This window comes from Clytia hemisphaerica, unplaced genomic scaffold, assembly GCF_902728285.1.
Source record: "Clytia hemisphaerica strain Z4C2 unplaced genomic scaffold, Clytia hemisphaerica genome assembly, whole genome shotgun sequence".
NCBI lineage: Eukaryota > Metazoa > Cnidaria > Hydrozoa > Leptothecata > Clytiidae > Clytia > Clytia hemisphaerica.
Genome location: NW_027103728.1, coordinates 1,595,331 through 1,610,803, shown reverse-complemented (window position 1 = coordinate 1,610,803; position 15,473 = coordinate 1,595,331). Strand labels below are relative to the sequence as shown.

Sequence of the window (15,473 nt, the reverse complement as noted above, 5' to 3'; positions counted from 1 at the left end):
GTGGACAAAGTCTTACATGTATTTTTATAAGAACCAGTTGATTTTGGTTGAGACTGAAATGGTCTTAAATATGCTTATTTTATGGCCATTTTTTATACTTAAAAGCTAGGACTATCTTAAGATTTTTATAATTTATCAATAGATAATTGCCAAAATTGAGCCTTGTTTTTACCAAAGTACGTATATTTTTGAAATCCCTTAAAATTATGATTCAGATTTATATTTTCCTTTCCAGAGAAAAATAAACTTAAAAAATATGATATTGGAACAATAAATCGTAAAGGTTTGGGCAGTGTTGGATCTTGTTGTTCTTGTGTTTAAAGGTGAAAAAATTTTTCTTCTGGCTCACTTGGGAATAATGAGTCAACTTCAGATTTCGAAATAACATATCTCATTTGGGAAACAAAGAGATGAACTTTCAAGTATTTTGACAACAGCCATATGGTTGGAAATGTGTTTCGTGAGTGTGATTAATAATATCTCTGTTTTTCTATATTTTTTTCTACGTACATCCCAAACCCCAGCATTTGATACATCCTAAGAAAATTGTGAAATATCGTTACTATAATGATCCGGTGAATGAAGCTCGAATTAGCAAAAGCATTTCTATCTTCATAGATTCTTGGCAAGCCTGCTGAATATCCATGTTCAATTCCTTTTATTTTTTTACCTTGATCTGACAGTTTTCACATTAAATACCATTTATCATCGTCAACAATCGAATTTTGATTACAGATTTAGAACTCTCTTATTATTAGAAGCAGTAAATCATGTTTTTTTTTCGCTTGATATTCCGAGCTTCAAATTGTTTTATCAATTTCTTGTTTTTAGGGCCAAACCGATGTATTCTAGGCCATAAACCCTACTTTTATTGCTGATTCTGAAACTTGCTTAAAATTCAGCCTTTTCAGGTTCAAGTTTATTCTTCATTTATCGCGTAATCGAGTCTCGTTTTTCTTATAAGATTGTCCTGATCATTAAGACAAATTGTCCATAGAGAAATGGATATCGTCATGCTCCTTCGTGACATAAGTCTTCGTAACATCTCGATTTCTCAATAATCCTTCTACTTGCTTGCGTTGCTAAGAACATGAATTGAAATTCGATACGAGTTTTATTTGTTTGAGGAAACTTTATAAATCAAAAATGTATGTGGCTAATAACTTTATTTTGCGGGTTGACTTATCAATGTCAAAACACACATCAGATAAAGTTTGTCATTCTGTTTATCAGAGGAAAATATTTTTCTGTCTGGTAGAGTTGCATAGGAGTGGTTTATCGGTGGAATGAAGCAGTAAATGGTTTTAGGATTTACACACCTTCTCCACTCTGAATTATTCTCTATTTCTCATTCTTATTCTGGAGTTCTGATATAGAACAGTGTCAGTGGATTTCTCTTCCTTTCAATTCATAGAAAAGTGTTGGTGAGGTTCGGGAAGGAATTCTCAACGATGTAGACGTTTGAGTAGAATTTACTGAATGATTTTAAAGGGGAATGACCACAGGAACTTGTTGAATTTGGAGGCTTGCTTTTATCCTTTTAAACTTGAAATTATAACGATCCTATCATTTGGCCCCATTTTGGTATTTCTATACGTCGTTGCTAAGTCATTGCTAATTCAATATTTCATCAGCAGCTTAAAAAAGATAAGGGTCCATTTGTTTCCATATAAGGCCTTATGTATTGGTAACGAAACCTTGAACGGTTTTACCTCTCCTCTCTTCGGACATTTCTTACAATATGTTATAATGTTATGATTCATAACTTGTGACGTAATATCATATGACTTATAACTGAGTTCTATTAGAAAAAGTTTTTGTGAAAGAGTTTTATTCGTAAATGATATGTGACGTCTTGGTTTGTCTTGCTATGTGCATTGAAGAAATTCTTTTAACTAAATGACGGGTCTGAATTATAGTTAATTGGCTTGTAAGTCAGATGATCATGAGATTCCAATTAAGCATGCTTTCCAATTTCAAATGCTTCTCATTATAGTGCGTGTGTTGCTGTTTATTATGAATGTCGTGGTTGAAAACGAAAGTATGTTTAGATGTCCACAGTGTGGTTGGATGCAAACTTATATTTATGAATTGAGTTGTTTGTGTATTGAATCTATTTACTCCTACTTGGAAAACTGTATTCGACATTCACTTCAAAACATGGTCCTATAATGCAGTAAAAATGTAGAAAATCAACTGGATATTCTGTTGGCATAAGATTTTACACTTTTTAGACGGACCTCAATAGTATTTAACACTGAGTTTGCAATAACTTCCTTGGCAGATGTACATAATGCCCAAGGAACTCAAAATCAATTGGTGAGTGGTGCAAAGTCTTTTTCTGTTCTAATCTTTTTCCTCTTTCTTCTAACTACAAGGTTCAATGAAAAGTAAATAAGCACCATCACCATGGCCAATGCTGAGGATGTGACCAACTGGTTAGAAGCTATCGAATCTTTCGAACAGAATCAACATGAGGATGCCATCTTGAAATTTCAGAGTTTGACACCTACTGCTAAAGTCATGTTCAACATTGGTTGTTGCTTCTTGAGTTCAAATGATTGTACAAGGGCACTGCAAGTAAGTACACGTTTTTTTATAAGAACAAACTATATAAGAACATAAGGCTTCGATGGCGAAAATGTTAAGAAAAAGTTAAGAAAATTTTAAGGCTTTGTGGACTCTGAAACACCCAATTTCTTAGGAAAATGGACAAAAATACTCAAAAAATGGCGAAAATAAGAACATGTTAAGAACATTTTTAGGCTTAAAAACTCAAAAAGTTAAGAACATCTGAAGGCTTCAAAGATTTTGGATGTTCTTTTTAAAAAAAACTACGTGTATTTACTGTATTTGTAGTTTTGATGCTTGTTGAGTAGATTTGCTTGACTTTTTTAGCTGATTTTATCCCTGTCTCAATATGCCAGAATTACCCCAATTGAACACCAAGACAAAAATCATCATTTGAACATAAGGTTGTTATCCATAGTGGTTTTGCCAAGAAGCTACTGGTGATGTTTTTGCCCAGTTTCTGATTACATAGTAGTCAGATAGAGAAATACAACCAAATTAACTCAAAAATAACTGAGAGAAAATTTTACTTTAGAAATTAAACCATGCATTGACAATGGACAATCACATGGCCATCGCATATTTCTTACAAGGAGAACTCAACTTCGAAGAGAAAAAGTAAGAAGACGTTATTTTAAAAGATATTTAAAGGATTCTGTTTCCTTCAAAAAGGGAAAATGATTCAGAATTCCAGAGTGTTTAGGCTACCAACATCCTTTAACGAATTCTCCTTCTTACTTCTTACTTCTTCCTTATATTTCCTATATTTACATTTTTGTAGAGGTCTTCGATTCACACTAAGGTAGTGTCAGCTGCAATTACTTGCCTCTTTACTGCCTCTTTACTGTCTCTCACTACCTTTTCGATCAAAAGTTTTCAAATATTGCAACCTTTCTTTTCTCCCTTTAGATATGCGGCTTCATATAAAAGTTATGACAACGCACACCAGGCGATGAGAGGGAAAACGTTCATCGATTATCGACCACTGGGTTTGCAACATATCATGCACGAGTACCAGGTACAATCTGCGTCTAAATATTATGAGAATTCTCGTTATTTTCGGGCGAGGAAGTCGCTTTTTGGGCGAATATCTCAATTTGAGAGGGGTTCATAGAATAAAACAATACCTATATCGACCCTAAACACAAAAGGATTCAATGTAAGCTGTGGGGTTTGAAGGGGCTGAAAAACTACTTACTCGGATTGAGATCAGAATGTTTGAAATGACTCAAATCATGTCTGACAACACGTTAATCTTTTCTACAGTGTCATATTGACTTTGTTAATACTATTCCCACTCACAGGTGATAGGTAATATGTTGATACTGGCAAGAAAGTACGGGATTGGAGATGGGATCGTTCATATGAATGAGCAACTTCAAAACAATGAACATATTCAACATACTATGAATTCTATCAGGGTTTGTACTTTCAATTTCTTTAATTTCTTTCGTATTAAGACTTTTTCTCATCGCAAGAAGCGACCGTAGTGCAGTAGTAGAGCATCCGGCTACGGTGCGCAAGGTCGTGAGTTCAATCCTCAGCCGGGTCATACCAAAGATTTCCAATATGGTACTTGAAGCCTCTCTGCTTGATGCTCAGCAATTAAGAGAAGGATCAAGGGTGAGTTGAGCAACCAAAGGGAGAAAGAGAGGCTCCCTCCCCTACCTTCGGGTAGATAGCTTTCGAAATAGGAATAATCTTCGGGTCGCCTCCAACTGCGGTAACAGACTTAAACATCTCAAAAGAGTACAACGGCTGTGGAATGAATTTTTTGCAAGCACGAAGAAGACTTTAGTCACAGATATTTCCAGTTTCTAATATAGCGTGTATACCCAGGGATACTAGCTTGGTGGAACGACAGGCGTAACACACCCTTGTATTCCATTTGCCTAGGTGCCCACTCCCCCGGGCGTGTGTATATAACAACTTCGCATATTTCAACATATTTTTCAAACTTTTGATGTTTTTCAGTCTGGTGCATCAGTCAGTATCGTCAAATTTCTACCAATCACCTTGTTCAAACCAAACAAAGCAAGCATTCAGAATGTCAACAAAAAGAACTATCTTGGACAAGCTAAGGTATTGTTCAACATTTAGCTTTTGTATAATTTCTTCCAAAGTTAGATGACGAGAGAAGATTAACTATAAAGAATCTGTACTCGGCTAAAGTCTCAAAAGTGTGGACATTTTGGTTTTTTTACCTTTTCTATGCACCCGTTCATGGTATGTTAGAAAGTTTTACAACGTGGGAAAGATAAAAGATTGAAAAACGAAGAAGAAAAATGAAGTTGGAAAAATGAAGATTTTTTGTATTGTTTTAAAAATCAGGATGTGAAAGTTTTTAGATTATTTGAACCTTGCTGATTTCCAATCTGTGTTCAGATTTTGCGTATCTTTCTTAGATAAAAAGTTATAGTCCTTTGAAGTAGGCCTTAAGCGGCCAAAATTGACCGAAAATAGCAAAAATTACCAACTTCACAGTTAATTTCCTTGGAAATATCTTTCCAACGGTGTACAACTTTCTAACATAGCATCAATGGTTGCTGAAAAAGGGCTCCAAAACTAAAGTATCCACATATTTTTGAGACAGACTTTAACTATTTATAGAGCTTAATGACCTATTAAGTATTATTTTATATCTTTTTGAACAGGTTGTATCGACTGAAAACACCGAAGAAATATATTCTACATTCTCTGGGAAAAAGGTTTGATTTATTTACATCTATCCGTGATAACCCACAATGATGACCACGCTTAAAGTTTTATTCCTCTAAACTAAATCCAACAACTGTATTGGTTTGTTTTAATCTTTTAGGGGTTAGCACCTATTCAGTCAATAAATAACTGATAAGGTAAGATAATAAGCTCATTAGTGAAGTAGAAATTGACAAATGACAAATGGATATTGACAAATGGATATTTTTCTGTAAACTTTAGGTTTTTGTTAACGATGTTTCTGTATTTTCTCCTTTAGATGCTAGAGAAGGGACCATCAACTCCACCCATTGCAGCTCGACGCCCTACACAAGCCGCCCCTGATCGCCGCCCTACTCAAACAGCACCCAATCGAACGCCATCACCACGCCCTAGACGCATCTCAAAGCATCCTGATTCATTTAATTCTATAAAAGGCTCTCCACCAAATCCTTCATTTAGGCCTTCCTTTTCTCAAACACCACCTTTAACAAAGAAGGCCTTCCCGATACGACCAGCCAAATCGATGGAGAATCTGGATCAAAAACCAGCGCCAAAAACACCTCCTATGAGACCTGTTAAACCATCAGATCGTAAAACATCCAGATCTGTCGAAGCTGATCTTCCAAACAGAATCTCAATGATTGGTAGTCCTCCAAAGAAACCTCTACAACCTACTTTCTCAACGCCTGCAAAACCACCCAGACCTTCCATTCCAAAACAAGACGACATCTCATCACCGAGGTTACCAAGAAATCCACCGCCTCCTAAACCAATCAACAAAGCCCAAAGCTTAGACACCACAAATGATAATTCAAAAGCGAACATGTTAGAACGTAATTTTTCGATCAAAGAAAAACAGTTGATGAGAGTTCTAATGGGCGGTATGGGCGGTGGCTCGATGATGGGTGGTATGGGCAGTGGTCCGACGAGGAAAACATCTTGTGAGGATACTTACCTTGCACCACTGGAAAAAGAAACACCAAAAGCTCCCCCAGCTAAACCAAGACCGATCAGTATGCACCCTTCGTCTCTCTCTAACAACAAGCCAACAACAAATATACAAATGTCGTTGTCAGGGAAACCAACCAAAGTGCCACCAGGGCCACCAGGGAAGCCTTCTCCACCGACGCAAACAAAACCAAAACCACCTGTACTCAATAAATTCAATACCAACAACGAAAACAATAACACCCCATCATCACCGCCAAAGCCTACCAAGAAACCTATAAACAACAATCAACCGAAACCTTTCAATCCAAAGCTTCAAAACAACGACAATAAACCTAACTCATTCAACGCTATCCTTGATCAACTTAACCAGAATTCAACTCAACCAAAACCGTTCAACAGACCATCTACAAACAGCAACAAGTCTTCGTCATCTCCACCAAAAGTTTTCCGACAAGCAATCAACAATAACCAACCACAATCACCAAAACCGTTCAAACTACCCAACAATAAGCCAAGCGAGACTAAACCACCAATTAGACCACCAGTACCTCAAAAACATTCTCCAGAGGCTGAAGAACTATACGCCACTATAGATGAAAATCCAACAAATTCTTACAATGATAACAACAATAATACCGCTAAAAAGGCGCCGCCTAAACCGCTTCCAGTCAGCATTGAGCAGCCAAGCGTTACTGAAGATGCAATTTATGGTAATCTTTTCATGCCGGTGTCTCAAAACAAACGCACTGCTCCTCCAAAGAAGCCCTTACCTAAATTGACCTTGTGAAAAGTTCTTTACCATGGAAATTAAAAAGCTATGAAATCTTCAAATAGACCTTTTCATAAATTACGTCACGAACATCACTTGCCTCGTTTTGAAATTATTGCCAAGGTGATTAACTCCCAGCGGATTTCATTAGAACTACTTTCTTTTCATGAAAAAATGATTTAATGTCTCAAGGGACATAATCACCATGGTAATTGTTTTAAAACGAGGCAATGATGTTCATTACGTAATTTATGAAAAGGTCTATTCGAACGAACACATTTGCCTCCTCAGCTTGATAGTCGTATAAAATCTTTTTCTAATTCGAATTTTTCTCTAATTTGAAGAATGTTTTTAGTCTCTTAAAGTTCGAATTAGAGAAAATCAACAGTAATTTTAGATAGCCGTTGATTTGTTTGTCATTTGTTTTGCAAAAGAGATATTTCCAAATTCTGAATGTTGCGAAATTTTAGTAACTTTTTAATATTTGTAGTTATTTATAGATCAATTTTCAAACCGCAAATTATCGATTTTTAAAACATACAAATTGTTTATTACTGTACATAATGATTTATAAGAAATATTCCAATGTTTTAAACTCTCTATTCAATATTGCTCGTTGCAAATCTCACTTTCCCCACTTAATCACTTGTGGGCCATGGAAAGTTTTTCCTGGTTAGAAATATCTTCAATCGTCTCTACTGTGGTCGAACAATGACCATGATATTTTCCATATATTCACTGAAATCTGAGCTAAACAAATCTCTCACATCAAAAAGACCATCTATTACTGAAGAAAATACTCATTAGGATAATAGTATTTAATCCATTGCATATAATTAGCCTTCAAAAGGAGATATTCTCTTATGACACGCTTTTAAAATGGAGGAGGAGTTAAATGGCAAAACAATGTATAGACTTTATTTTCTTGATTTTGTCCATCTCTCGTTTAATTTTTTGTTAATTTTACGTATGTATGCTTGAGATGTGAATCCTATGCTAATGAAATCAAACTGTAGAAATAAAATGTAGTTTGGAGTTGACAAAGCAAATAATTGAGGGTAGCTTTCGAAGTGTGGTAAGTTGAGAGTGTCTTTATGATTTATATGATATTTGAATATCAACAGTGAAGCAATGGAATATCTGAGTAAGTTTTAAAATTATGACTTCTCTTCACAAATTTTGAGGTCCATGGCACTAAGCTATTAATGATGGACAGTATTTTAAGAGGGTCAGGTAGTCCAGCCGGATCCTCTTGCTTGCTACTGTATGAACTTTCAATTTCTTTAATTGCAATCTTCAGACATAGAACACAGCCATGGCAAACGCCAACGATCTACAGATCTGGTTTGATGCAGTCCAACTTTACGATAATGGTGACATAGATATTTCCATTGAGATGTTTCAATCAGCCAAACAAACTGCCAAAATGTTGTTTAATATAGGATGTTGTTATCTGAAGAAAGACGACTTGGATAACGCAGAAGCTGTGAGTTTGGTTTCTTTCCTAGCTGCCGCAAAACGTCCTTCTAGTGACTTCCTGCTAACGTTCATAACACTCATAGATTTTTAATTTGAACAAACTCTGATATCATCGAGTACTCTCGGCAGATAGAAGAAAATAGATTCCCAAACCAGGGTTCACAGCTCGTCTATCTATGAACTGAATGGAGCAATCTAAGGGAGTGGTCAGAAAGTATCTACTAGGGAGGGTGGAGGATTCTGGGGGGGGGGTTCCAAAATTTTTTCGAGGGTTTAGGGGGGGTTCAAATTTTTTTTGAGGGTTTAGGGGGGGTTCCAAATCTTTTGGGCAACTCAAGAGAAAATGTAGGAAGTCTAATTTCATAGTTTTACGTTTCAAGATTTCAAAATTTCAAAAATTTTTCGGCCTGACGGCCGACAACTCAGAATTTATTTTATTTGATATATGTACATGTCATACTAACATTATTTGGGCATCATCGCCTTGCCCTTTTGGTTTGTAGCATTGAGCTAAATGAGGGAAGTAGATTAGTGGCTTTCACAGCTCATCAGAGTGGTTTGAAAAAGTACTTTTTAGAAAGAAATTTGTCAAAACAAAGTGTCTTTTAGCTAAAATGGTGGTGAAAAACATCGACATTTTCTCCCGTCGGCGCAAACCATGGTTGTGCCTCCTTAGTCTCTTTTAATATCTTATAAATTATATACACAGAGCTTTGACAGACCCTTGAAAACCTGAAAATATAGGTTTATAGGGAAATTTCAAACTCAGAGAATTTTATTTTTCAGACTCCTTTTAACAACAGAATAGCATTTATTTTAGGGTCTCCAGTACCTGATCTTCAAAATTTTCTCCCTTCGGGGCCAACCATGGTGGCCCCTCAGGATATTTTGATTAATTGAGTAATGCCTCTGTAATGTAGGGAGATTATGTATCAGGGAAAATAAGCCGTAATTTTCAGGAAACTCAGAGAAAATAACTCGTTGATTCTTATTTTAACCCTGGACTATTCCTATAGGAGATCTACCATTTTGATTGACGTTTACACCACGGGTTTTTTTCTTTTGTTTACCTCAGAGAAATTCCGTCGTAACCATGGAAATCGACGGAATAAATCCCGTGGTGTAAAACGTCAATCAAAATGGTAGATCTCCTAAAGGACTATATACTCAACTTTACAGGGCTAAACTATCTCCCTTACCTAATTTTGACATAAAAAACTGTCATACAAACAAATAATACTCTTTGTACCGCATCTGTATGAATTCTTTTTTTGCGTAAAAATTTTTCTAGTTGGGGGGGGGGGGTGCGAAAAAATATTGGCCTTATGAGGGGGGGGGTTCAAAATTTTTTTCCAGGCTAGGGGAGGGGGTGCGAAAGTATTTTGGGATTTTTCAAAATATCCTCCACTCCCCCCTAGTAGATACTTTCTGACCACTCCCTAAGGAGCTAGGATTCGAACTTGGAACTCCTGGTCTGTGACTCTTTCTCTTTCAAGATCTTTGGACCATCGCTCCTTTATTCATATAAAATAAGATAGATGTTGAACCAACGTTGTGGGGAAGCTGGGTTTTTAGATTCCTCCTTTCAGGCTCTATAGCTATATGGTATATTATAATAATATGTTAACTAAAGGGTGTGGGTTCTGTGTGGGTAACATTAGGATGACTAAGAATTGAAGAGACAGGTTTTGAATCTATACTGAATTATATTTGTTTCCATTTTCATATTTTGAATTTCAGCATTATTTGAAAGCCTTGGAGCTGGACAGCCATATGGCGATCGCATATTTTATGCTTGGTCTTATCTACTATCTGGCTGAAGAGTAAGCCTGTTAAATTTGGAACGGGAGGTTTCCGGTTTCCTGTTTTGATACTGTTTTTCCATACCTTATAGCACGCAACATGTTTCCGACAACGAGACACTATTCCACAATTTTCTTCGTTTCAAAGAATTTACTATGAGATACAATGCTAATTACTTTTATCTGATTTAGGTTCGATTATTCATTCGATCGTTTCGTGCAAGCACACGAAAAACTTCGCGGTAATCGATACGTCGATTATCAACAACTTGGTTTCAAATACAAACTCTACTCCTGTGAGGTGGGAATGTTTGCTCATAATCTGAAGGAAATGACAATTTTCAGCCCTCCTCTCTCTTGTTCTTGGATAATTTGAGACCGCAAAACAACCAAAGAGCTTACTTGCCCATCGAATGGAATCAATGTTAAAACTGCGTTAAATCCACCCTTGTGATTCATTATATAAATAAATCAGCTTACGATAGCTTGCCTAAGACTTTACAGTTCTTTTTGCGGTTTGATTTTCAAATTATTTTCATTTAAGATTCTAACCAATCAAGCAGTTGTGGCTTACCGCCAAAAAAAGATTCGAAAAGCGAAAACACTTCTCTTAGAAGCGGTCGGATGCAAAGCGGAACGAAAGCACGAGAATATAGAGGAAAGTTTATCTCTTCTACAGGTAATATTGAAAAAAAATACGCTTCTTTGTTTGTAAACCCTACTACTGTGGTCCAATTGAAAGGAATTTTCGAGCAAGTATGGAACTGGCTTTCCAAAGTTTATGGTAAAGTAGGCATTTGGGCCCTTGGCAGTGGTAAAATCAAACTTAACCCTACTATCTTCATAGTGTTAGAGTCGAAAGTTGTATGATGTAGCGTAAAATGTGTTTTCTTTACTGTAAAGCCTTGACATAAATGTTTTATTTGATCTTCTGAAAACATTGAACCTTTTTCAATTTCTTCTTCACCAGTCTGGTTATCCCATCAATCCATTCATTCCTCCACAAAGTGAAATCTTTCGTCCACCAAAAGCAGCCGTCAAAAATCTCAAGCGCAAAGATTATCTGGGCACAGCTCAGGTAAGTGTGTCTCGACTCTTTCTTATAACAAGAAATTCTATTAAAAATGCTTCCCAGCTGGCACACAACGTTGTTTCAACGTCTAACGTTCACAACGTCCATATAACGTATTAAAAATGCTTCAATGAATACTATTTGAACGTTATCAACTTATTTCATCTAAAAACTTTGGAGCCTCTCGAGAGTTTCTAAAATCGAATTTTTATAATACACCCCCTTCTCGAAGAACCACTGGGAAACCCTTCTCTCTGAAAAAATTGGCTAAAATATCGTCTCCAGTGGAAAAATATACTCTAATTTTGTTCCCGCTGAAAATAATCAGATAAGCAAATCCTCACTGCAAAATAGTGTGGTATTTTCTCCATCCGCACTGAAATTTCTGACTCGAAAGCGATGGAATTCAAATCTCCAGTCAGTAAAAACATGGGAATACCAATCCCCCATCGAGTTTTGGTCCGTTATTATTTTCACACCCACAAAAATCCTTTCGGATCTGTGGGAAGAGGAGTGTTATAATATTCATACAGACCTGAAACAACGTGCCCTTCCCGTCGATTCTTATATTTTCACAAATCCTTTGATTCTCAACTTTCAATATTTGTCTTGCAGGTCATATCAACGCAAAACAACGATGAGATATACGCATGTTTTTCTGGTGTCAAAAACAGGAGAGACGACGTAAGTACGAACAACACTTCATCGTTTCCAGTATGTTTTCTGTGTATCACCTGAGAAACTTGGTTCTATCAATGTATAATTCTTTTGCTTTCAGTTCAAGAAACCGTCAGAGACTCGAAAGAAACTCATGACAGATTTGAAAGATATCGAAAGGAAATCTTCACTCCGTCCAACCCCGCGACCTCCAAAAATGTTACCAAAAAGTCCTATACAGCAAAATGATGTTGATTTTACACCCAAACGCCCTCCACCCCGTTCTACATCAAGAACCGATGATACGAGCTCCACCCCAAATATTCCACAGAAATCACCACGCCCTCCGAGCTCATTGCCAAGAAATTTCAACTCTTCAAATGTACAGGCTGATGAAGAGCCACAAAGAAAAGCAAGTCTTCCTCCTCCAAAGAGTCTTCCAACAATGCAGAATGATCGTAAATTTAACTTACCTCCACCTAAAATCCTCCCAAGCATGCCGACAAATCCAGTCCCGCCTGCACGCAGTGGTCTACCAAGACTACCCTCCATAACAGACGAACAACCCAACGAAAAACAACCATCACCGAGACCTGGACAACGTCGATCAATGTCTATAGAGGACCCTCCACCGACATACTCACGATCGAACAAAAGCAAGCCTCCTCCACCCCCGCCTCAAGAAGACAGCCCTCCCGCCAAACCGCCGCACAAGAAACCACCTGGAGTTTTACCACCATGGCAACAAGGAGAGTTTCAAGCTCCTCAAAGAAGTCTTCCACGTGAACCCGATGAGAATTACAATGATCTGATAATGGATGGAGACGATGGCGGTGAACTTTATGAAGACATTGATAGCTCTGATTACAAATACAGACCGCCCCGCCCGCCGCCCATTCTTCCTAAACGAAACAGTGAAAGCAAAGAAGAAGAATCATCGCCATTAAACAATATAAACCAATCTCCACCGCGCCAAAGGCGTGGAAGTAACGCCCAAAAACCCGCCCGTAAACCACCACCACCACCAGCCAACGCAGATTTGCCACCGTCACCAACACTTGATCCACCCGGTGTGGTTTCGGCTCCACCACGAAAATTTTTTCCTAAATCACCAGAAAGCTCAATGCAGGAGAAAGATTTGAAGAAGGAGTTAAGTGCAGTATTGAAGAGGCAATCAGCCACGCTCCCTCCTGGATTTGTAGATATTCAACTTCCAAAGGTAAGATATAGCTATTATGTGACCTGTGTTTTTCTGACGTTGTTTTTTGAAATTCAATCATCTAATCCTTTAACTCCATTTATTCATGAGAACTCAGCTAGTGCACAACGTTGGGAATATTTTGATGAACCATATTACTTAAAAAATAAAACTTTAAAAAACGCTCAGTAACAATTGGTAAATTATCTTATCCAACACCATGCACTCTACAAAAATTAATTTCTTTTAGAAAACGGTTCAACCTTCAGCGAAAGTCACTTCACCAACAATGAACGGTGGCAATTCATTAGAATATGATGTTGAAATACAATACACATTTGTCAAGAAGATCAAAATCCCTGATGGATTAACGTTGAACGAAGTGACCGAGTTGGTCAAATCTCAAAGTGTTCCTGATGATATCGAGTTGTGGTAAGATGGTTATTAATAACAATTATACTTAAAGGGTCATAATAAACTATTTTCTACACTGACTGTACAACGAGAAACAAACAACCGTTGGAAAGATATTCTCAAAATGATGACTAATTTTCATTATTAAAATTTTTTGACAAATTTCAAAAATTAAGAATAACTCTGAGTAATACATGAAATTTATAGAAAATTGAGCGTTTGATTAAGGTTGTACAGCCTCTATATAAGAAGTGCTCTGAAAAAATTATTCTTCTAGGGCCCATCTATCAAATTTGTTAATAATAATAATTATTATTTTCTCCTTCTTCTCTGAAGCTTCAACGATGACCTCGGTAGACAACAAACGTTGACGGACAAACGATTGAACAAATTCTTTGATAAAGATGTCTCCAAACCCAAGAAGCTCTTATGTTTTCCTGACTCTTAAGAAATGGAAAAGCATCTAAAAAATGTAATGTTTGGGGAAATCTGGTAATAATTTGGACCTAAAGGCTGACAAAATAAAGTTACTGTCCTGTAAAGTGTTTTCTTCATCGAGTTTGTAATTTTGTAAATATCTTCTTAAGTTGCTTATATCTTCTTAATACAAATATATAAAATTAAGAAAACGTCAGGTCGAAAATTTCGTTTTAGATGACAGTTTAAACCACTTTTTTACAACCATGAATAAATTTTTTCAATCTTTGATATCAGTGCTAGAACAGTCTTGTGTATAGTACTTAGAGCGTCGCAGATACTAACGAGTTTATTTTACACTTTTGAGGATTGCAAATTGATTGGAGCGATTTGGATTTTTGACCCGCCAAATTAAAATGCTTGTTTATCGTCGTCTCAACCGTCTCCGTTGCAGAAAAAAACACGCACACATGAACGCATGGTAATCGAATTGAGAGTTCGGAGTAGGATTACTTTAGAAGTGAAAGCGAAAGAGTTAAGCTCCGATTAACAGTATTTGCCCCAATATGTCGGTTAAATTTGAAAACACTCTCAAATTATAGCAAATTATATATTTTATAAAGATTTGTTTGATTTTTTATTAATTTTTTTTTCAAAAGACAACTTCATCAATATTTTTCAGTCCTTTGAAAATAAGTAAAATTGTATAGTCCAGTGATGTTTACAGTGGCCCTATTTCCCTGATTAAAAAATCCCCAACACCTTAAAAATAAATCATAAAAAAAAAGAAATTTCGACTTTGACGCTAGCGAATTGTGGTTCTACCAGAACAAGACGGAAATTTAAGTTTTTCCTGCAAATCTCAAAATTTCGAGAGGAATTCAGTAAAGTAGCTTTTCTTTTTGGTAACAATAAAAAATCATTTTTTGGTAGCATTGCAAGCATTTATACTAATACAACTCGAGTACTCAAACGATTTGCACAAACAATTATACTGACTAATTGTTGCTCCTCCGCACAAATGAACCGATTTAATTATAAGGTAAGATGTATGTCTCATTAAAATGCCACCGCAACGGAACGATGAAGTGAATCGTTGACATTTATTAGAAAAACGTTAAAATCTAAGATAATTTTTTTTATGGAAAGCGAAAACACGTTCCCATCTTATTTTTTTTCTTTTGCCTTACTCCTATCAATCCGTGCCATATGTAATTTTAAAACAAATAAAACAGCCGTAATGACGGCTGCAAACTCCGGTAATTGTCATTTTTGAATAGCAAACCATTATTATCTTTATCGTGGTCAGCCTTTCTTAATAAATGTAACATAAAATTTAAAAGAGTATATCTTCTAGTAAGTGCGAGCGCAAACCAAATCGGGAAATCGAACCGGAAAGATCAGGAAATCGAACCCGACTATCACCATTAATCGAATTTACGC

General features: G+C 36.4%; 3 protein-coding genes across 4 annotated transcripts in view; 2 read left to right on the top strand and 1 right to left on the bottom strand.

Annotated features, from left to right (window-relative positions):
* Window positions 1-15,473, bottom strand: part of LOC136804983 (choline dehydrogenase, mitochondrial-like) — a 291,737-nt gene that overhangs the window by 177,556 nt on the left and 98,708 nt on the right. The gene's annotated exons all lie outside the window — the stretch shown is intronic.
* Window positions 254-7,646, top strand: LOC136804969 (NADPH oxidase activator-like). 2 transcript variants are annotated; one of them, XM_067061501.1, is made up of 8 exons: window positions 254-323; window positions 2,379-2,580; window positions 3,107-3,189; window positions 3,481-3,589; window positions 3,876-3,992; window positions 4,546-4,653; window positions 5,226-5,279; window positions 5,549-7,646. In XM_067061501.1, exons 2-8 carry the CDS (start codon window positions 2,410-2,412, stop codon window positions 7,007-7,009), a joined length of 2,103 nt encoding a protein of 700 aa, XP_066917602.1. In that variant the 5' UTR covers window positions 254-323; window positions 2,379-2,409; the 3' UTR covers window positions 7,010-7,646. The 2 variants fall into 2 exon arrangements, with proteins under 2 accessions (XP_066917602.1, XP_066917601.1); XM_067061500.1 differs by lacking the exon at window positions 254-323 and adding an exon at window positions 1,858-2,041.
* On the top strand, window positions 7,936-14,700 carry LOC136804970 (uncharacterized). Its single transcript, XM_067061502.1, has 10 exons — window positions 7,936-8,066; window positions 8,292-8,477; window positions 10,211-10,293; window positions 10,465-10,573; window positions 10,817-10,951; window positions 11,243-11,350; window positions 11,960-12,028; window positions 12,123-13,220; window positions 13,450-13,631; window positions 13,950-14,700. The coding sequence occupies exons 2-10, from the start codon at window positions 8,307-8,309 to the stop codon at window positions 14,059-14,061; spliced, it is 2,067 nt and encodes a 688-aa protein (XP_066917603.1). The 5' UTR covers window positions 7,936-8,066; window positions 8,292-8,306; the 3' UTR covers window positions 14,062-14,700.